At 38.9% G+C, this 22,603-nt stretch overlaps 1 protein-coding gene across 21 annotated transcripts in view; it reads right to left on the reverse strand.

Annotated features, from left to right (window-relative positions):
• The window catches only part of TENM1 (teneurin transmembrane protein 1), a 780,745-nt gene that overhangs the window by 81,683 nt on the left and 676,459 nt on the right, over positions 1 to 22,603 (reverse strand). For all 21 annotated transcript variants that reach the window (XM_058536663.1, XM_058536660.1, XM_058536662.1 and 18 more), the window contains one exon: positions 18,813 to 19,045. In XM_058536663.1, the coding sequence (XP_058392646.1) occupies positions 18,813 to 19,045 (233 nt within the window). The remainder of the gene's footprint in view (positions 1 to 18,812; positions 19,046 to 22,603) is intronic.

Below are 22,603 nucleotides of genomic sequence, written 5' to 3' on the forward strand. Positions count from 1 at the left end.
AGATCATGCATAATTTTTTTTTTATATACAGTCATGTGTCCCTTAATGACAGAGATATAGTCTCAGAAATGCGTTGTTAGGCAATTTCGTTGTTGTGCGAACATTTCAGAGTGTACTTACACAAACCTAGATGGGATAGCCTACTACGCACCTAGGCTATATGGTGCTAATCTTTTGGGACCACTGTCATATACGTGATCTGTCGTTGACTGAAACATCATTATGCAGTGCATGACTGTAGTTGTTAGCTTGGCCTATTATATTCACCAACTCAAATCCTATTCATCTTTCAAGCCTTCTGCAAGATGTTTTTCTTCCAGGAAGCCTTCCCTGCAGACTCTAGTTCATGCTGGTCTCTCTATTTTCTAACCTACAGAAGTTTTTTTCTTTTTAATGTGAATTCTTCAATCATGCTCTGTCTAGGCAATAAGTTCCTTGAGGACAAGAATTGAATTTTATACTTTACTTTTATATCGCAACAAATCCAATAGACCTGGACACAAATGTTCAATAATCCTTGCTAAATTATAAACTTAACTGCCACACATTTATAATGAAGCATATCTAACTTGAATCAAATAAAGCATGCCATGAGCTCAAGAGCTGTATATGAATTTCTCTAAAAATAAGTTTAGAAAGGAGGCAATGGTAATCTCTTTCTCTAAAGATCTTTAAGAGGACTACAGTCCCCTATCAACCAGTGACAATTAGAGTATGCAGAAAAGGGGGATTGACAACTAAGAGCAAACAGAATAAGGACCATGGATTTATTAACTGCAAATGAATTTGATTCATGTAGATAGCTACACTGAATACCTCAGGCTCCCCCCAAATCCACTTCATTCTGTCAACACACCTGTGTGTTAAGATCTTGTGACCTCTCTCAACCTTACCATCTCAGGGGTTCTAAGAAAACAGAAACACTTCAAGATTTTGCCTTAATTTGCTTCACTATGGACCACATAAAGGAAAGCAGAGATCTGGGTTTCAGGTTGACTTCCGTTACAGATTAGCTGTAGGACTTTGGGTAAGGCATTTAGCTATTCAGTATCTTGACTTCCTAACCCATATCCTACCTACTACACAAGGTAAAATGGTGTGAAGCTCTTAAGAGCCAATGAAATGAAAGCACCTTGAAAAGGATGAAGCATCAGAGTGGTGCTAAGTGGTCTCCTAATTGCTCAGTCGTTGCTATAATTCTTTCTGAAAGTGACTATGCTAAGCCTAGAATCATAGACAAAGATTTCCACATAGGCCCTGCTTTAACATTTTAGGCTTTTCTATATTGGACAGACATAGTATAAGATTTAAGTCCACAAAGCATTAAGTAACTCTTGTCAGTAGCAGAGTGCCTTATGTTAGATTCACTCTAGAGACAAGGCAGTGGTTGAAAACAATTTTATCTTAGGGGAAAGACCGTACCATTGAACTATTGTTGTAAAAGCCTTCAAGCTTTTATAAGATGGCTAAAGTTTTCATTCAGAGAATCAAATAAATGAAGCTCCATGCTATGCAATTGACTCAGGGACACCCTGGGCTGGGGGTGGTGGTAGTGTCTCAATGTTTAATAGTGATACCAGACACTAATAATGGTGTGAATTATTATTCCTTGCTTTATAAAGGTAGGCTGTGTATGTGTGTGTAAGAGAGATTGGGGTAAGGAGATGGTTCTAGTTCAAGTTGAAATGCACATCTCTTGTTTTATTTTTGTGCTAGAGTTCTTGCTCAAAAGATGCCAGCAGGCTGAGATTTCAGGGGACTCAGTACAAATGGGCTAAGATAAATGAGGTTTACCAAATGTGAGCTGAATATTTTATACCCCCCCCACCCCCTTAAAAATTCTTCAAACATCAAGCAACTATATCTGGGACACTATTCAGATATGTTTTGAAGAAATGTCTCTGCCATCTTAAGGAAACAAACTGTCTCATAAGAACCTTATGTGAACAACTAGCCTGAGGAGGGAAAGTTCATTTATTGCCCATGGACCAGCAAAAAACTAATTGCAGTTGTTATACTCTAGGGAAAATGAGTTTCTCTCAAGGTATGTGAATGACCAAGAAGTTCTAATAAAAAAGCTAACTAAGTAGAATACCTTGGCCTGAATACTCAATAAAAACAGGACATGAGGAATTAAGCCTGACAGTGCTTACTATTCACAAAAGTGGGCTAACTCAAGAAGAATTAAAATTTCTGTAGGATAATCATTTGCATGTGGTGCCCATTCAAAAACAACACAGAAGGCCCATTAAAATTCTTCCTACATCCATACATCTTGACTAATGAAGCTAACGCTAGAAGAGAAGTTCACAAAGTCAAAAGTGGCAGACAGTCATTTGCAAAAGGTAAGGCAGGGTAACGAACACTGTGTGAATACAATTTTTAAACCTTTTAAACGGAAGTTTAAGAGACATTTAGGAGGACCAATTTGGGCTCAATCAAGAATATATGATTACAACAACAACAACACACACACAAATACGACAGCTGGGTAAAAAAAGAAAATTAGCCACAGCAGGTCTGATGAGACAAACAACTCCTTTGACTTTTTTCTCTTCCACGCTCTGACCTACAAGTTTGACAATCTGCAGGCACTAGGTTATGTTGAAAGGTATTAAAAAAACTGAGACGCCTTGTTCAAAGGGCACTAGTGACTTCCCTAGCCTTGTCTTGATTGAGATTGGGGTTTCCAAGGCCATTTCCCCACCTTTTTTCCTCTAAATTCAATCACCCAGACGTGTTCATGGGAGATATGAGAGGAGGAGGAAAAGAGTCTAGGGGTAGAAGCTAGGAGATCTGGTTATGAGACTGACTGTGACTTTCAAAAATTTATATAATCTCCTAGTCCTCTGGTTTTTGCCTATGTCTAATGGTGCGAATAAAAATTGAGCTGCCCATGTCAGTGGATTACTGTAAAGATCAAATTAAATAACATCTATTCTCTCCGTGAACTCTTTCTGAAAGGTTAACACAAGTGGTGTTAATATTTATGTTTTTGACTAACTGTTAGTTTTCTGGCATCAAGCCATGCTTTGTCTGTTACATGATTACCTGCTTCAGCATGGCTTGACTTAGATGGAAGGATCCCTATGTGTAATTCTGTCAGCATCTCCACCATGCTGATGGTGATGATCAGTCTGTACAGGGTCCTGTGTTACTTCTCCAGTCAAACTGGTCTATGCCCCGGGTCTGAATCATACCTTTCACTTGCCCATCACTACCTACTTGCCTGCACTGCTCCCTGTGCTTGGAATGCCCTTTCTCTCCCCTAGTATCCAAATCCTGCTCATCTTTCAAGACACTGCAAATCTAACCTCAATAGTTACAATACACAAACTGACTCAAAGACTTGCAAATATCCTGAAGGAGGTATTTCCTCGTTAATTGTATCAAACAATTTCATCGGTCTTGTCTGATGGTAGAAATCTGAGCCTAATTAGAAAAGCTGTGTTACACCAACCCAAGTGAGTAGGAATGAGGATCCCAGCAAGTATAATATGTCATTAGATTATAAACCTAAAGGCTGGTCTGTAACTAAGAGCATGGGGTGTTTTGACTGGACTCCAGAATGCATGTTACATACCGACTTAGGGCCATTTTAACAAATCCATTTCAGGACCACCCCAACCTTCCCTGGAAGGGCTGAGTCATTCATTTCCCATTCAGTGTTGCCTCTTTGTTCTCCACCGCCCTACTTTGTCTTCTTTGCCTTGTTCTTTGATCTCTTTTTTCTTTTTTGAGTTCACTTAACCTAACCTATCAGGATTAGAGGTCAGAATCCAGTTGCCAGTTTTTCTTTACCCATGTGTCCAGTCCTTTTTCAGATTCCTTTCCTTTCCTCCACATCTTCCCCCTTCTGCTCATTTTTCTCTAAATCCCAATCAGCATTCCATTCTCTGAACCCCTGGAGTGTTTACAGTTTACATCACAAGAGCTAATGCTGGATTACAGTCTCCTCTAACGATTCCTTTTATCTTCCCAACCAGATCATATTCCACTCACGGGCAGGGATCATGTCTTTTTACCCACTTATGATTTCCAAATTTCCCAATGCAGACCAGATTGTTTGCTGCTTGAGAAGCTTAACAAACAGTGGAGCTCAGTGAACATGGTTCTTTTTCTAGATATACTGGAAGCATGATGTGGGTCTGAAGAGTAGCTAAAACCAATGGGAGTCTTATAAATAGTATAGTGGATCATTGACACTAGTGTCTTATTGACACCAGTTAAATATGTTGAAAGTATTAATTAACATGATGGCATCTCTAGATACCTGTTTGATAACCAGAAAGTCTTTGTTGTAACAAGAGATCATTGCAGAATTTGACAATAGCATTTAGCATAGTTCCTGCCATACAAGAATGCTTTATATATTTATAGAATAAATGACTAAGGTCTATAGTAGAAACAGAACAATTTGAGGAATTAGAAAAAAACAAATTAATAACAGCCAGTGAGTCTAATAAAGGAGGTAAAACAAAAGGAAACTGAGGCATTTTAAAATACTGCCAGATATCATTTTTGTGACTGCAATGCTTCCTTATTTCAACTGTTCAAACATCTTCAGCATTTCCAGGAACTAGGAAGATATCAATTTAGGGCAATCAGAAGGCACCGGTTTTGGTCATTTGTTAATTGACTAATTTTTTTTAACATTAAAATAGATTATTTTAATAAAGGCATGCTGTTAAAACTAGACCAGATATACTTGAGAAATAAAATAGTGCACAGCATTCATTAAAAAAATACAAAAAAAGAAAGATTTTGAGGGTGCTAAGTGTGGATCTGTGATTTCTCAAAAATTTTAAGCCTAACAGGCTAAAATGAGAAGATTTAAAAGTAGCCCTTCTTAAGATCACTTTCCCCAGCAACGAATGTCCCCAGTTTTACCACTCTGGGAAAGGTGGGAAGGCACCTTTTCAGGGACCCCAAGTCCTAAAACAGGGCTGGGGTAGTATCCTGCTTACAGTTCTGAATTTACTTTGTTCAAGAGAGCACACAGAAAAGATTATAGAAACCAAAGTAGGTCGTCTTGGCAACAGCCACTCTGATGGGTTTTGGCTTGAGGAGGGACAAAGCCAACCTATCAATCTATTACTATGGCTTCAATTTCCTGGGGTTAGAGATGTCTTCCAAAATGAGGAATGATTCCTGCTCTCTAAGGGAAATTATCGCTGTAATCAGCTTCCTTTCCTGAATAAATACTGGTAAAATGGGGCACCTACCCACCTTCCTTTTCCCAAAAATCTATTACACAGTTTAACAAGCTTTTTGAAAAACCAAATGGAATAGCTAGTAAATGAAACTGGAAGAAAAATAGAGCAAATAACATTGGGGCTTCCTGGCTAAGCTTTGATATTTGGGGCTTGAAGATAACCTCATATTTGAGTTAGTAAGCCTTTGATTCCGCAGGGAGAAACTTGAGCTGGGCCAGGACTCACTCCCAAGGAAACAGTGACTATCTTTGGTCAACGATAAAGCTGACTCATATTGAGGCTCTTTAATCTTGAGGAAGTTCACCGTCAGCCATTTAGGGAAGTACACATGTGGACACATACTAGAGGTGTTGGTGAGCTCTGCAGCTAATGGAAGAGCCTCAAATCCAATCAGATCAGAAAATAATGGATTAATGCTCGACACTGTAGGGGGCCTTAAAGACCCTACTCCAGGGCCAAAGCTGACGTGTGTTCTGATACGTTGGTATCTGTGCCTTGTTGGTGGTGGTGCAGTGGAATCGACTCCGACTCCTACAACCCTGCTCAGTCTTTTTGTGCCATCATCTCATCTTCTGGCCCTAGATCAGACAACGCTGTGCTGCTATTCGTAGGGTTTTCATGGCCAATTATTTTTGGAAGTAGGTGACCTGTGCCTTACAGGTTGTTAAATATTTTGAATATCATCTTGGTATGAGTGAAAGCTTTATTTAAAACAAACAAAAAAAATCACTTTTAAAGTGGAATTGACAGGTATAAATTTGCAAGTTGCTTTCTAAACCCTACTTCTGACTTAAAATTTTTATAATTATGAAATATTCCAAATTGTGGACAACTCAGAAAATAATATTACACTCTACCATGCATCTACCACCCAAATTAAATAGATATTAACATTTGCTTCACATATCTCTTAATAAAAAGAAAATGTTATGGATACAGCCAAAGCCCCACATCCTTATCCCTATTCCGTTTTCCCTTCCCTCCCCAGAGGTAACCGCTATCCTGCAGTTAGTGCGTGTCATTCCCATGCATGCTTTTATACATTTTCTACATAGGTATATATCTACAAATAATATAAGTATTATTTTTGTGCTTCAAAAATTCATGTAGGAGATGGATAGTGGGGATGGTTGCACAACAACGTGAATGTACTTAATGCCCCAGAATTGTACACTTAAAAATAGTTAAAGTGGTAAATTTTATGTTTTATATATTTTACCACCATAAAAAATACACTAATGAGGGGGCCAGCCCAGTGGCGTAGTGGTTAACTGCGCGCGCTCCGCTTCGACGGCCCGGGGTTCGCCGGTTCGGATCCCAGGCATGCACCAATGCAACGCTTGTCAAGCCATGCTGTGGCGGTGTCCCATGTAAAGTAGAGGAAGATGGGCACGGATGTTAGCCCAGGGCCAGTCTTCCTCAGCAAAAAGAGGAGGATTGGCATCGGATGTTATCTCAGAGCTAATCTTTCTCACGCACGCCTACAAAAAATATGCTAATGATATCACACCATATATATTATTTTCTAATTTTATCTTTTATTCATGCAACCTTGTGTTTTGTGAGTATTGATGTTTTTACATGTAGATCTAGTTAATTCATTTTTACTGTTGTGTACTATTCCATCATTTGACTAAACCCTTTCAATGGATTATGAGGTTGTTTCCATTTTTGTGCTGTAATGAGATCCTAGCATGTCTCCTTATGCACATGTATACTTGTGACTTTCTATACATTTTTCTGCAGCCAAGCTCCCACCAGTACTTACCCCTCTTCAAGTATTTTAAATACATGGTTGCAATTTTTTCCCTTTAGTTGGACAGTGTATTTTGCAAGCAAACAGAATTAAATTAGGGCTGTGTATCTACAATCAATGAAGTTTGACAGAAGAGAATTTAAATACAGTTAAACAATTTTGAAAACACAATGTTTATTACTAGCCTTGAAAATAATCCAGTTGATAAGTTATTAGTTTAAAAATTATTTACTTATCCTTATTTTCATCATCATAGTTTATTCAGTAGTTAATCTGTGCCAGGTACTGGCTTAACCCACCTTGTGTCATTTCATCCTCTATAACTAATAAGGAAGGTAGGTCCACTATCTCCATTTTACAGATGAGAAAACAGTGGCTCAGAGATGTTTTTTAGTAATAAATTTGAACTCAGTTTTATCTGCCTGATTTCAAAGTCTTTGTTTTTAACTACTCTAAACACTTCCTAAGTTTTCCAAATTTTACAGGGCCCAAATGGGAAATATACATGGTATGATTTGGGGGTCATTGAAAAGCCTACTCATCTGCCTTAAAAAGACCTTTACCACAGGAAGGCTTTTCTAGGAGGACACAAACTATTAGAGACCTTAAAGAAATATGTTGATAAATCTGACCCTATAAAGTTAGAGAACTTCTATATGGTTAAAAAGGAGTGAAATGACAAACTTGGAAAACATTTGCAACACATATGAGAGACAAAGGGATGCATTTCTTAATTTACAAAACAGAAAGATCAACAGCTCAGTAGAAAAATTGGCAGAGGATATGAAGGTGAGTTTACTGAAAAAGACACAAATGGTCACAACAGATATGAAAGTACACTCAACTACATTTATAATTAAAGAAATTCAAAATAAAGCTGCAAGCTACAAGATAGCATTTTCCACTCATCAGATGGGCATACATGAAAGGGTTTAATGATACTCAGAGCTGCTGAGGGTACGGCAAACGGGCACTCTTTCACACTATTGGTGAGAGTGTAAATGTGTTCAATCTTTTGGGAGGACAATTTGGTAATATCTACTACTGCTAAAAATTAACCCTATGCATATTCTCACAAAAGTGCTCCAAAATATGTGAATTAGATTGTTCAGTGCAGCACTTTAGTGATAAAAGATTAAAAAAAATATGTCCAGGGGCTGGCCCTGTGGCTTAGCGGTTAAGTGCAGGCGCTCTGCTGCTGGCGGCCCGGGTTCGGATCCTGGGTGCGCACCGAGGCACCGCTTCTCCGGCCATGCTGAGGCCGCGTCCCACATACAGCAACTAGAAGGATGTGCAGCTATGACATACAACTATCTACTGGGGCTTTGGGGGAAAAAAATAAATAAATAAATCTATATTAAAAAAATATGTCCATCAAGAAGCAAATGGCTTAATAAATTATGGTATACATTGTAATACCACACAGCTCTTAAAAACAAAGAGGTAGATGTGTATACGCTTTTATGGAAAGATCTTCAAGATTTATTATTAAATGAAAGAAGCTGGGTGAAGAGTAATCTATATGGTATGTTTTTTATGTAAGAGAAAAATATATATAAAGATCTCAAAGGAATCGCAAGAAACTGTTAACACCAATTACTTTTAAGGAGAGAGACTGGGGTGTGTGTGTTTGTGGTGAAGAAGCCTGGAATTTTCTTTCTGTACCTTTCTATAGAGTTTGAACTTTCAAACTATAGACATATATTTTATATTTTTATGTTTCAACATCAACTGGGCTTATCTAGATGGTGAGATGATAGGCCATTTTATTTTTCATTTATTTATTTTTTTGTGAGGAAGACCAGCGCTGAGCTAACATCCACGCTAATCCTCCTCTTTTTGCTGAGGAAGACAGGCTCTGAGCTCACATCTATTGCCAATCCTCCTCTTTTTTTTCCCCAAAGCCCCAGTAGATAGTTGTATGTCATAGTTGCACATGCTTCTAGTTGCTGTATGTGGGACGCAGCCTCAGCGTGGCCAGAGAATCGGTTAGTCGGTGTGCACCCGGGATGCGAACCCGGGCCGCCGGTAGCGGAGTGCGCCACTTAACCGCTAAGCCACGCGGCCGGTGCCAGATAGGCCATTTTAATTTGCATTCTTTATACTTCTCTGTCTTAAAAAATAATAAATGTAATTAAAATATCTTTTACTATCAGCCTACCAGGATGCCTTCAAGGTCTTCCATTTAGGTTTCTCCCTTGACTTACGGTATTGCCCTTTCAGCAGGTTTCCAGTAACATGCTCAGATGAGAGTAACCCATTGTCAACCATCAGTACTATGACACCCCTTCTGGAGAGCTGTCATCTATGAAAAGTAAAGAAATCTGAGTCCTCACAGATTGGCCATTGGACAGAACAATGTGTGTGTGTGTTAAAATAACAAGTTTCGTCTTTTGTTGAATTATAAAAATAATAAATGCTCAGAAAATTATAGAAAATAAATCACTCAACATTCCTTAAGCAACAATTATCACTGCTAACATTTAAATAAACTTTCTCTCAAATATCTTTTTTACCCTTACAGATGCAGCAGCATATAGTACGGACAGTTTTGTATCCTAAACTTTCCACTGAATATTATTTTGTGAGTATTTTCCTTATACCTGTAGGGGTGTGCCAAGTTTGGGGGCTGTGGGAGTGGTCTGTCCTGGGTGCAGACAATAAGGGGTGCACATTTTTGGTAGAAATATTAAAAACAATAATAAAACTGATAAATAGTAGGTCTGTGTTTACTATCACCATTCACTGGAAATTCTAAACAATGGCAGTGATAAAATATTCCTCCCAATGTCCTACCCCCTTTAGTATACCACTTTAGTATGCCCACCCAGTTCTGATGAGGGGAGAGGGAAGAGGAAAGGCTGGGTTTCTATCTAGGGAAGACAGGCTGAGGGCTGGAGGAAGGGGCTCTGAGTTAGCAAGGGGAGTCTCTGAGAGAGGGAATGAAGAGCAGACATCTCAAACATCCCCTACTTTACCACTTTGCTGCTTAGGTTCATCCAGCTTAGATAACTTGAGAGAATCTGCTTGACTTAAAAAAAAAAACAAAAAACCAAAAAAAACTAGCAGCTGTCTTTCTTATGTGCATATAACTTAAGGCATCAGTGCCTTCAAAATGTGGTCTAAATGCCCTGTGTGGTACCATATATAATCCTTGGGCTGAAGTGGCCAAAAAATGCAATCAATTGATCAATTATAAAATAAAAATGGGCCTCCTGGCTTCTTTTCCAGCTGTGTTTTAGCCCGTGATGATGTTAAAATCAAGGCTTTCCAAAGACATCTGGGTTTGCTGCACGTTGTTTGAATTTTACACTCTACACCTGCTAATTCATCCAGGCTTGCTGGTGGATCAATGAAGCTAAAAACATCTTCTGATGACTCCTCTGTCGTGGAGTGAACACTCTGGACTCCCTGGGATGTCAACGCACTGTAGACTTCAGATTCCTTCCAGAATCAGCAAAGCAGCCAGATCACCAGGAAACAACTTCCTCCTTTCTTTGATTTTATAGGCAGCTCCACGCATTTGGTAAACTGGAAATGACTAGGCTATCTTGTATTGACGTGGAGCAATATGGGGCCATGATCAAAGGTTTAGCTCTAATACAGTTTCATGTTTTAGAACCTTAAAAACAAACATTTTCCATTGAAAGAAATTTCCTAATTAACTTCTGAAGAATTTGCACATTAAAACGGCTTACCCTGCTGGAGAAGACTGATAAAGCAAACGTACTACCTTCTGCTGAAGAGAAACTGTATTTAGAAGGAACTTGCTATTCTCATAAAACTTTTAATAGGAAGAAGTGAATCAAATTCCTTAATTACCATTTTATGGTTGGTAAAAGGGCAAATTACATGCCATCCATTTCTAAACTTCTAAATGTCTCTGGTGCTTTTAATTAAAGCTGCCATCTAGAAACTACTAAAGCAATTTTACGCAATTAGTTATTTATAGGTTACCATAATACACCACTCAAAATATGATTTAAGTGATTTGCAGTCTGTTAGTGTGTGATCGCTGTCATTTTTGTTTGGTGGGGAGGGGGTTCTTCTTTTTATCAGCTGAGGCGATTCCTAAGTGGACAGATAAGAAAGACGTGACACTGAGGAGCTGTGATAAGGAAGCAGAGTTATTTTGGCTGGTGATCTTAAATCAAAAGAGGAATCATAATTCCATACTCTCTGTCTTGATATGTAGGGGTCTAAGTTTCATTCTAGACAATACTGCAGAGGAGAAGTATATCATTGTTATTCCCCCATCTCTCCCCACTTTGCTGCCAATCTGCCGGATACCTAGCACCACACTTCTCCATGCTACCTGGAGTAGCTTCCGCCTTGGCTTGTCCCCCTTAGGTCATCTCATCTATCCAAACACATCCATCCTGTGCTCCACGCCTTCAAGGCCCCCATAAAGTGTTTTTTTTTTTTTTTTGTGAGGAAGATCAGCCCTGAGCCAACATCTGATGCCAATACTCCTCTTTCTTCTGAGGAAGACTGGCCCTGAGCTAACATCCGTGCCCATCTTCCTCTACTTTATATGGGACGCCACCACAGCATGGCTTGACAAGCAGTGCATTGGTGCGCGCCCAAGATCCCAACCGGAGAACCCCGGGCCGCCAGCAGCGGAGCAAGCGCACTTAACCGCTAAGCCACGGGGCCGGCCCCAAGGTCACACATTTAATGAGTGGTGGATCTGGGATTTGCATCCAGTTCTGTTTGACTCCAGAAGCTGGGAACTTATCTCTTATGGTATTTGGCCTCTAAAGTATTACCTCTGTGATTGCTGGAATCTTATGCATACATGAAAATTAAAATACATGCAGAAGAAAAAGTCATTTAATAGTGCATTTGTAGTTTTATAAAACTTGAATAAATTTAATAGAGGTTTCTCTGTATTAACCATGGGTGTTACCTGGACCAATTAGCCAAGGCTAGATGTAAGTACCTTCCTTTTGTCTGACTTCACCAACAGCTTATGGCTTTAGGATTATGTCACAAAAGGCAGAAAAGTTCTCAAGTTCCAGCTGCCAACATAATATAAGGTCAAAATCTTTTGACCATCATGAGCAGATGCTTTAGACTAACTGCAAATAACAAGGTAAGCTCTCATTCTGGTTGCATAACAGACACTAAGTCCTCTGGTGTAGCTGCTGTAAATTGAGAGACTAATAACGTAGTTCAGGAAAGAAATCTCCAGAGGTGGTAACAGCACGGTATCAGTAAGTAATAAAGAACAAATATTTTGCCTAAATTTTAAGGCTTTGTCAAACATATTCTTCTGAAGATGCCTCTGATTCTAGGATAAGGATGTGGGAGTAGAGTTCTCACAGGAAATGCTTTAAAGCTGAGCTGGGAATTTGGCCATGGGTGGTAGAACGTTGATCTTACCCAAAAAGCCTACTTCACTAAGTGGCTCTTCCAAACCTTTCCACGTACCTCAAGGCCTAACTTTACTTCCTCAGTTTTGGCAGAGTAGATCCACTTCTCTGAGAATACTGAGGCTATCAGAATGGAGTACCACCAACCTTCTAGCTCCTTCTATCTACAAACTTATCCTCATCTCTACATCTAACATTATTTTAGGCTAGTCTCTCCAATCTCCCCTCCATTCAAGGCTTATTCCCTCCCAGTTTCCTCCAGACCTGTTTTCTTCATTTATTCTCTGTCTTCTGTATCTTTGCATTTACCTATAACCATTGCCACGTTTCCTATAGAAAAAGCGTCCCCTGAGCACCTTGTCCTCTCACTACTTATCACTCTATCTCGCACATCTCGGAAGAGTGATCTTCACTAATGGTATTTACTTTCTCACCTCTCATTGGCTTGTCAAATGACAGAAATCTGGCTTCCACCTCTACCACCATTCAAACCACCAAAGGCAGGGTCTCCAAATAAACGCCAAATTGCCTAGTCCAATCAAATGTGTGACATTTGATACTGTTTTCCACACCTTCTTAAAATAAACTATTCCCTTGGCTTTCTGGATGCCAAGCTCTCTTTGTTCACCTCCTTTTCTTCTGAAGGTTTCTCCTCTGTCTCTTTCATTAGATTACCTTCCATTGCCTACCCTATAGATATTAGTACTCCGTATGATTTCTTTGCCCAGCCTCACTCCAGTGCATTTACTACTCCGTCACCAAAATAATCTATCAAAAATGCATGCATTGGATGATTATAACTCTCCTGCTTCATTTGTCTATAGGATAAAACCCAAACTTCCTATTCCTGCCCTTGCTCCTCTTATTACCCTCAAATATTTTTACTTTAACAATACTGATCTGTTCGTAGTTTCTTAAATATACCATTCATTTTACTCATGCTGTGCTTGCCTGTAATTTTGTTGAGCGCTGGTCCTAGTGTCAATCTGAATGGTTATGTCACCATAATGGATCACGTACTAAAGGAAATTAGGAAAAACCTTACTGCCCCTCATTACATAGGAGAACCGAAAGAACCTTCTCGTACCTGTTTGTGCGCTATACCTTTCCCCTCATAGACACCAGTGACATCAGCAAGATGTCACTGATTAGAGTTTTTATATCTTTCAGTTAACCCCATTTTTAGCCTTTCAGAACAGCATGTAGATGCCAGGGGAATCAGTAGAGCTTCAGGATGTACCTCAGATAGATCTGGGTAGGGACAAAACCAGATTGTTTTTGTCAAGACTTTATCATACCCAGCTTTCTTAATTGCCAATAAAGTTAAAGTGACTCCTGTATGATTAGTGTCATGAATACCCTAAAAACACTTTTGGCAGCTGTCAAGATTTAAGGATCATTTCCCTCCTTGGGAACAGCTCTGGGGTTGTTTGCACTTGTCTGATATTGCCTAAGTCCTGCTGAGTTCTGAGGTCAGTTTGCTTAAAGATGCATATGAAAATAGAGATACCATCCTTGGTGAGGTCCAAGGAACCAAATTAAGTCATTGATTAATTTCATCTTGTCTAGTCACTCCTTCACCCTCTGTATCCACTTAAAAAAATAAATGTATTCAGCTTGTCACAAATTTTATTTTATATCCCCACCTAGTACCATTTCACATTCTGCTTAAGTACTTGGTCATCTATTACGTGACTCATTAGTTTGAGTTCTCTGTAGAATTAAAGAAAGTTGCAGTAAAAATAATAAATGGAACCTAAGTTTCAACTACATCATCCATGCATGTTTTAAAAGCATCTTTCAAAGTCAATTCGAACTCATATACAATGCCAGGGATTAGCACACCATCAACCTCTTTGCTAAACTTTTTTCCTTGCCCCATTACATTGAAGTATTGATGAGTAAAATGGCAAATGTTTCTCTTTATTGGGATTCAAATCAAAGTGCATAAAACTGGATCAGATAAAGACTTCTTCCCAGGAGAAGTACCCAGGGGCTATCTTATATGAAATTCTATTCAGGAACACTTCCATTTTTTCTTTAAAGAAAATTTGTAGTTACCAGATGTAGTCAAGAAATTTAATAAAGTTAAGGTTTCGTGACTCCATCACTTAAGAAAAATTCAGTGAAGTTCCTAATTGCAGAATCTTCCAAGGAGATGTGACAAGGTTTCCTGGAGATTTACTTGAATAATTATATTTACAGACTATGTAAATGCTATGTAGTGCACTAGGAATATACTACTAGGTCAGAAAAATCAGAGAAATAGTTTTAATAGGGAAAGGTAACTAGACTAAAAGTCATTTCTCTTGCAAATAAAAATATTTTGCTCCTATTGAATATACGTCATTGGATTGAAAAGCATTTTTCCAGTATTTCCTACTTTCCCAGAGAAGCCAACAGAGATCATAGATTTTAGCTGAAGGGCAGGCAGGGTGGTACAATGGACACATCATGGACCTTGTTTTTTTCTTTTTGCATCATGGGTTTTAGAGTCAGGCAGGCCTGGTTTGAATTCCAGTGTTATCTGTAAACTGTATGACCCTGGGTAAATTTCTTAACCTAACTGAGTCTCTGTTTCCTCATCTATACAATGAGGATAATACTATTTACCTTGTGCATTGTTGTGATACTTTACTGTGGGTAAAGTATCTAGCACAGTGTACAGTACACAGTAGTCACTCAGTAAGTTATAGCTATGGTTATTTTAATACATTAGAGCTGGGAGAGAGATCATCACAAGCCCTTCAGTTTACAATTTAGGAATTTCAGGACCCAGCGTTTAAATGACTAGCCCAATGTAACAAAACTAGTCAATGGCATCATTAAGTCTATTTCAATGTTCAGGGAAATGAAACCACAGTGAGGTACAGTGACTTACACAGAGTCATTCAAAGAAACACTGGCATTACACGGATTGAGCAAGAAAATCTAAGCTCCTTAACCCAGTATTTGTCACAATTTGCTGCCATTTATCAAAAAAAATCCCATGGCTTCTGACCTTTTACCGTTTGCTGACTTTTTTAATCCCATTTGATAATTTATTCCGACTTTACGATGAATGATCTCAAAAGCAAATTTTATTTCATCCTATTTTTAGAATAGTTTCAGAAAATAAATTAGCTGTCTTGCAGATTAACATTTATTTGACTTACCTTGCATAATTAAGGACATGTTGGAGAACCTGCCTATAATTGCAATGTGTTGCTTGTTAAAGTCTTAGAGCAAGCTCTCTTTCCTAACCTAGAAATGGTACTCCCTAGGTGTACATTTCTATTTTCTACTGATCTACAGCTTTTCTTTATTAGCTTCTAGGTGGAGAGAAAAATCAAACCTCTCCTTAAGAAATCCATTAAACATTTGCTGTCTTCCAAGGGAGAAGGAAGAAGGAGTTGATGTGCATGGTAGTTGTAAAGCAAAAAACAAACAAATTGGGCTTTCTTGAGAAAGAACCTATAGGTTCTTTCATGATTAGCAATTAGCAATACTCTCCTGTCAATTTGCACACTGTGCTTTAAGGACTTCTTGCATGATTTTTCCTTCTTCTACCGAACTCTATGAAATTGCCCTGCAGCATTCCATATAATGAGAATCTCACTTCTGATGCACTGCTAAGAGTAAGTGCTGCCTATATTCAGCATAGAGATAGGTGCCCTAGCTAGGCAGCTAAGTGCTATGACCAGCATTTTCAGGGTAACTGATATCTGGACATAGGTTCTGCCATCTGAGTGATTTTGAAGATCACTAACAGGGTCTTCAAACACTGTTAACATGGTTGAAGGAGATGTGGTGGATACTTAGTGTGAGCCACACATTCCCCTCCTTTGAACATCCTCATTCACTCACTGCATCAGAGCAGATGTTACCAACATCAGCTTCAGTACCTCATGTAAAAGCTGTCTTGGATGGATTAGACATTCAGTTGTCCAAAGCCTGGGCCAGATGTTCTTAGGTCCTCTTACTGCTTTGGGATGAATAAAGTGTACCAGATTATTGTAAAGGCCACTCTTGGATAGAAAGATGAGTAAATCAAGCCAAAGGAAAATGCACTACTAGCTATGACAAGAAGAAAAACTTAGTTTAATATTAACTTTAATAGATATATAAATTTTGGCACTCTCATTACTGATGCTTCAAGACTTCATGTAAATCCTGTTCATCAGGACTCTATTATTGCTGCTTTCCAAGCCAAAAAAAAAAAAAAGCTGCAGTGAACCAATTATTTGCTTTATTTGGAAAAGCTGAGATATTCATCCTCTATGTGGCAGGTTGAATGTGGTAGGTGAGATGAGTGGTTTTCATACCAGCAGCAACTCAGGAGGATGTCAATTTCAGGCACAATACAAGCTTGATTCCTCCTTATTTCTTATGCAGAAATCCTTATAATACCTGCAAGAGTTTTAAACCTGCGTAAAAGGTGGGACCCAGCCTGGTGTATTTCCTTGAAAGATGAGCTGATTATATGTTGCACTTGACTGATGCATTCACTCATCACATATTTATTGTGAACCTACTATGTGTAAGGAATGAGAGCTAGCACAAGAGTAAAAAGAAATGTTTCAAAACACTTTACCGGGATACTTGGGAGGCTTATGTTCTCTTAGGGAAAAAGGTCTTCCCCTTTAAGCACCACTGAAATTCCTTTTAGGAGTACTTGCTATGGATAAGAGTTACCTAACTGATCAGTTACACAACAAGTATGCGCAGTGGATCTCACACTGTGAAGGATATTGCCAGGGAGCTGGGGAAGATTCAAAACAAATATTAGATGTAGTTTCTCATCTCAAGCAGCTTACTTTGGTAATAAAAAATCTCCTATTCATGAAAAAACTGGAAACTAAAGGAAGGCAAAATATAATCAAGTGCTAATTGGGTAGTGTAGACACTGTTAAAGAAATTCAGATTTAATGGGCTGGGGTTAGCCAGAGGGGCTTTATGAAAGACATAGGACTTGAATATGGCCTTGAAGAAATGGACGGTTTTAAACTCTGATTGTAGTTGGAATTTAATCCCCATATGGCAAATGTCAAATGGCTGAGTAACCTCTTAATATTTGAAATAATAAGTGACCATCTAACAAATTAAACACATTGACTTCACTATATTTTTTGGCATGGAAAGATGTTCATAATGCATTAAGTATGAGAAGCAGATTATAGAACAACATTCTATAATATGATTCCATTTATTAGAGAATAAAATATATGATACGCATAGACAAAAGTCTAGAGGGATATACAATAAAATGTTAACAGTGGTTTTTCTATATGTGGTAGGATTATGGGTGACTTTAATTAAAAATATTTTTTGCATTCTCTCTTTTCTAATTTTTCTGCAACAAATATATATTATTTGTATAATAGTTAAAAAAAACACATTGGCTTCTTAAAACCCACTAAAATGAATACTTCGTAAAACCTACTAGAATAAAAGCACAAACACACGTACAACATCTTGGAGAAGAAACAGAGAAGAATGATTAAATAATTAAGGAAGTAGGGCGGATGATATATGATGACTGACTTAAAAGTTGACTATCCTTCTGCTTAGTGGCCTAAGATGGGAATATGATCCAAGTCTATAAAATCATGAAGCTGATTGCGAGAACACAGATTTATTAATGAATCCCAGGCAACAGAACTGAGGGTTGGGCTTTGAAGGTTGAGAAGTAAATTAAGGATAAATAGAAGTAAGGCCAAAAAAAAAAAAATTGGAATTTGTTATCCTAGGGATGATATAAATTGAAAATATAAATAGCTTCAAGAATGATTTAGGGCCGGCCCTGTGGCTTGGCGGTTAAGTGTGCGCGCTCTGCTGCCCGCGGCCCGGGTCCGGATCCTGGGTGCGCACCGACGCACCGCTTCTCCAGCCATGCTGAGGCCACGTCCCACATACAGCAACTAGAAGGATGTGCAGCTATGACATACAGCTATCTACTGGGGCTTTGGGGGAAAAATTAAAAAAAAAAAAAAAAAAAAGAATGATTTAGATAAATTAATGGAAGAAAGGTTCATTAAAGGTTGGTTGTTAAGCAAAAGCCAGAAACGTCTAGAGTCTGTGAGATACTCAACATATTTAACAGTGGTAGAAGGTGGGCACAGACCTGAATCCCAACCAGTGCAGGCCACAGTGCTAAGGCCAGGAGTTCAGCTTTTAGCTGGACTGTAGGGAGTTTCCAGGAAGTAGTTCCTGAGGAGAGGTTGGGGTGTCATGGAGGCACTCAGAGAGCTCTGGGCAATAATTACTAACAAGGAAAGAAGCATTTCAATATTTTAGTGACAGTTATGACTATACTAATGCATATTGGCTAAAAATTAGTCCCGAATGTACCTATCTTCTGGGATAGACTTCAGAGACTATGTCTGTCAGAGGCATATTGAGATGGATAGACGACAGTGTGGCAACAGTCTTAGGATTTTTTGAAGTCAAATGAAATCTTTAGACGACCAAAGGATTTTTTTTTACCTCGAGGGCTGTTCAGTGAAGCTTCCGATGCTCTCCCGCCATCTCCACAGTGACTCTGGTCAAAGGGAAGGCACTGATCACCTGTTCCGGCCACCACTTCAAAATTCTTGGACAGATCTTTTGTTTCCACAAGAGATTTCAACTTGTAGACTTTTCGAGTATTGGTGTCTGATAGATAAAGTGATTCAGACACAGGGTCCATAGCCAGATAGTATTTGTGAGCAGGACTTGTGCTAAGGAAGAGAAAAGTAAAGTTATTCAAAGCGATTTGTTCAGTATGCACCCCCTGGGGTCTGCCTTTTGTCACAAATGGAAAATTCTCCTAAGAAATGAAGGAATTAATGTATCTTCCTTCTTATGTACCAAAGAGATGGAGACTTTGTTTTTCTAGTAATAGGTCTGGGTATAAAAAAATTTCAATGTGTACTGTTAACCTGTAATGATGCTGATATATCAGTACCATTCATTTGGGGGTAGAGAAAGAAGCAGAAGAGAGAAAAATCTCAGAAGATCCTTTTTCTCATACATGCCTTTCATACCCAGTTCTCCAATTACCTACTAGATGACTGCCTGGATGTCTCCCAGTCACCTCAAAGTCAGCAATCCAAAACAGAAGTTTTTCTCTGCCTGCCTTCCCCATCCTTCAAAAACCCACTTCTTCTCTTCCGGGCTTCCTGCCTTACTTGGGGACACTACCCTCCTCTCAGGCTCCTGTTGTAAATTGAAAGGCATGTCCCAAGACAGAGGAGTGCTGTTTAGGGAGGGCCGTGCTAGAGATACACTGTCAAACTTTTCTTCTTCAAGCTTCCCTTTTTTAGCTGACCCCCACACTTCTCTAATCCATGTTTTTTTCTTCTTTCAGGGCATAATAGAACTGATTATATTTGACCTTTTTTTTGGTTATAATGACAATCAGCCATATCTCCTAAAGGTGACACTAAAGGTATCTTGATTGGATTTCGGTATTCCTGAAACTCTTCAATTACATATTCACATGGGATCTTTTGTTTTATTCTTATCTGCATACATGGCTGAGCTCATTCGTTAATTTTGATTCTTCCTAATATCGTTTTTTTGATGGCTGCAGTAACTTTGGTTTGGGGGATATTCTGCTTGAACCTAAGGTTCATGTACTGCTGACATCACCCAAGCCCCAAATTTAGAAGTTTAATCCTTACTCCCTCCTTTTCTCTCCACGTGCAATTGTGCCTAAAAACTATCCATTGTCTTCTTCTACCTCTCCTGCCGTCACATTAGTTCTAACTCTCGTCATCTCTGGCCTGGAATATTTTCTATAGTCCTGCCCATAGGAGGTGTTTTTGAAATCTTAAATCCATTTTTTTTCCCACACTGTCTCCAGGCTTATTCTGATAATTTGGCTCCCATCTGTAAAAACTCTAAAAACTTTTTAACATTCCTTGGTGTGGTATAAAGGCCTTAATAAATTCTCACACACCTTTTAAGGCTTTACTTGGGCTCAAAGGGAGGCTTCCCTAAATCTCCAGTCTGGGTTACTTCCACTATGCTTACCTCTGTTCTGGGAATTACATATCATATTAAGTTTTTTTCGGTATTTCTATTCCCCAATAAACCATGAGAGCTTAGAGGAGAGCAATTTTGTCTCGTTTATCTCTAATATGCTCACTGTCCAGCACTCTGCTTCACATCCAGTTATCTAAGCCAGAAACCAGAAGCCCTTCTTTACTCCTCCTTCTTTCCATCATTCCTTATATCCAGTAAAACATCATGTTTTTTTTTTAATTCTACCTCCTAACTTCTTCTCCAGTCTGCCCGCTCTCTTTATCTCCACTGTCATGAGTCTAAGACTCTGTCATCTCTCACCTAAACTCCTTCCTTGGTACCATTTCTGTATTGTGTATTTGCTCATTAATTCACTAAAAAGTATTTACTAAGTGCAAACAGTGTACCTAGGAACTGTGCTATGGTCTGGAGACCTACTTGTGTGCATGATATAGTCCCTTCATGAAACTCACAGTCTAGTGGGGGAGTCAGATCAGTAAACAGGCTATGACTGTCATAAATACAGGTGCTACAATGGGAGAAGTAGAGAGGGAGAGAAATGAGCAGAGAGGAGGGACATGTGACCTAGCAGCATTTATCACATTGTATAAGCATAATTTTTAAAAATTATTAACTGAAGTCCATACTTGATTCAAATTTCCTTAGTTTTTACCTACTGTCCTTTTTCTGTTCTGGGATTCCATCTAGGATACCAAATTATATTTAGTCCTCATGTTTCCTTAGGCTCCTCTGGGCTGTGACAGTTTCTCAGACTTTCCTTGTTTTTGATGACCTTAACAGTTTTAAGGAGTATTGATCAGGTATTGGTCTACGGGAATGTGCCTGATTTTTTCTCATAGGTATACAGAGGTTATAGGTTTTGGGGAGGAAGATCACAGGGGTAAAGTGCCATTCTCATCAAGTCAAATCAAGGGTATCACACGACTTATCACTGTTGATGTTGACCTTGATCGCCTGGCTGAGGTAGTGTTTGCCAGGTTTCTTCACCAAAACATTACTCTTTCTCTCCCACTTTTCATATTGTACTCTTTGGAAGGAAGTCACTTTGCGAGGGTAACACTTAAGGAGTAGGGAGTTATGGGCCGGCCCCGTGGCTTAGCGGTTAAGTGCACGCACTCCGCTACTGGCGGCCCGGGTTTGGATCCTGGGCGCGCACTGACACACTGCTTCTCCAGCCATGCTGAGGCCGCGTCCCACATACAACAACTAGAAGGATGTGCAACTATGACATACAACTACCTACTGGGGCTTTGGCGGGGGGGAGGAGGAGGATTGGCAATAGATATTAGCTCAGAGCTGGTCTTCCTCAGCAAAAAGAGGAGGATTAGCATGGATGTTAGCTCAGGGCTGATCTTCCTCACAAAAAAAAAAAAAAGGAGTAGGGAGTTATACTCTGCCTTTTTGAGGGCGGAGTATCTACGTAAATTATTTGGAATTCTTCGGCATGAGAGTTTTATCTCTTCTCTTTCCTTTATTTATGAATTCAACCATTCATTTATATCAGTATGGACTCACGGATTTTTGTTTTATACTTTGCATTAAAATCCAATGATACTTTATTGTGTTGCTCAAATTGTTCCAGCTTTAGCCATTGGGAGCTCTTTCTGTTGGCTTCTGTGCCCTTTTGACACACCTCCATCAACGTGGAGTGTTTTATTTATTTTTTTTTTTGAGAACTTCCTTACTTTCTAGAACTATAAGATGCTCCAGGCTCATCTTGTATAATCCCTGCTCCAGTACTAGAATGAGTCATTTCTCCAAGGACCCCTGTTTCCTTTTCTTGGAGAATGGTATTAGAAACTAAGATCTGAGTGCTGGGCATAATCACTATTTTTTTCACATATTTCTCTCGCTAACTACACTGAACTCTTTGCAGGCAGGAACCATATTCATCTCTATCCTCAGTGCCAACAGAGTGTCTTGATAGGGTCAATGTTCAGTAAGTGCTGAACTAAACTGAACTGTAGGACATGAAACTGACTAAGACATGGAAGAGTTCAGGCTTTGGCTACTTAGCCAAGCAAAATGGAGGGGAAAGGGTCATCAGAATAATTAAGATAGATACCCTTACGCACTGGCATGTTCCTGATTGTATTTGTAATTGTATTTGCCCTCTAAGCATATTTATGTATGATAATGATAGTAAAGGCTTGCAAATACTGATTTTGGATCCAGTTTATGGTTTTAATTGGAAAAAAATCAGATCCAATTGTAATACTTGATTTTTTTCTACTTACCTTCATCAAATA

The sequence above is a fragment of the Diceros bicornis genome, chromosome X (genome assembly GCF_020826845.1).
Source record: "Diceros bicornis minor isolate mBicDic1 chromosome X, mDicBic1.mat.cur, whole genome shotgun sequence".
Taxonomy (NCBI): domain Eukaryota; kingdom Metazoa; phylum Chordata; class Mammalia; order Perissodactyla; family Rhinocerotidae; genus Diceros; species Diceros bicornis.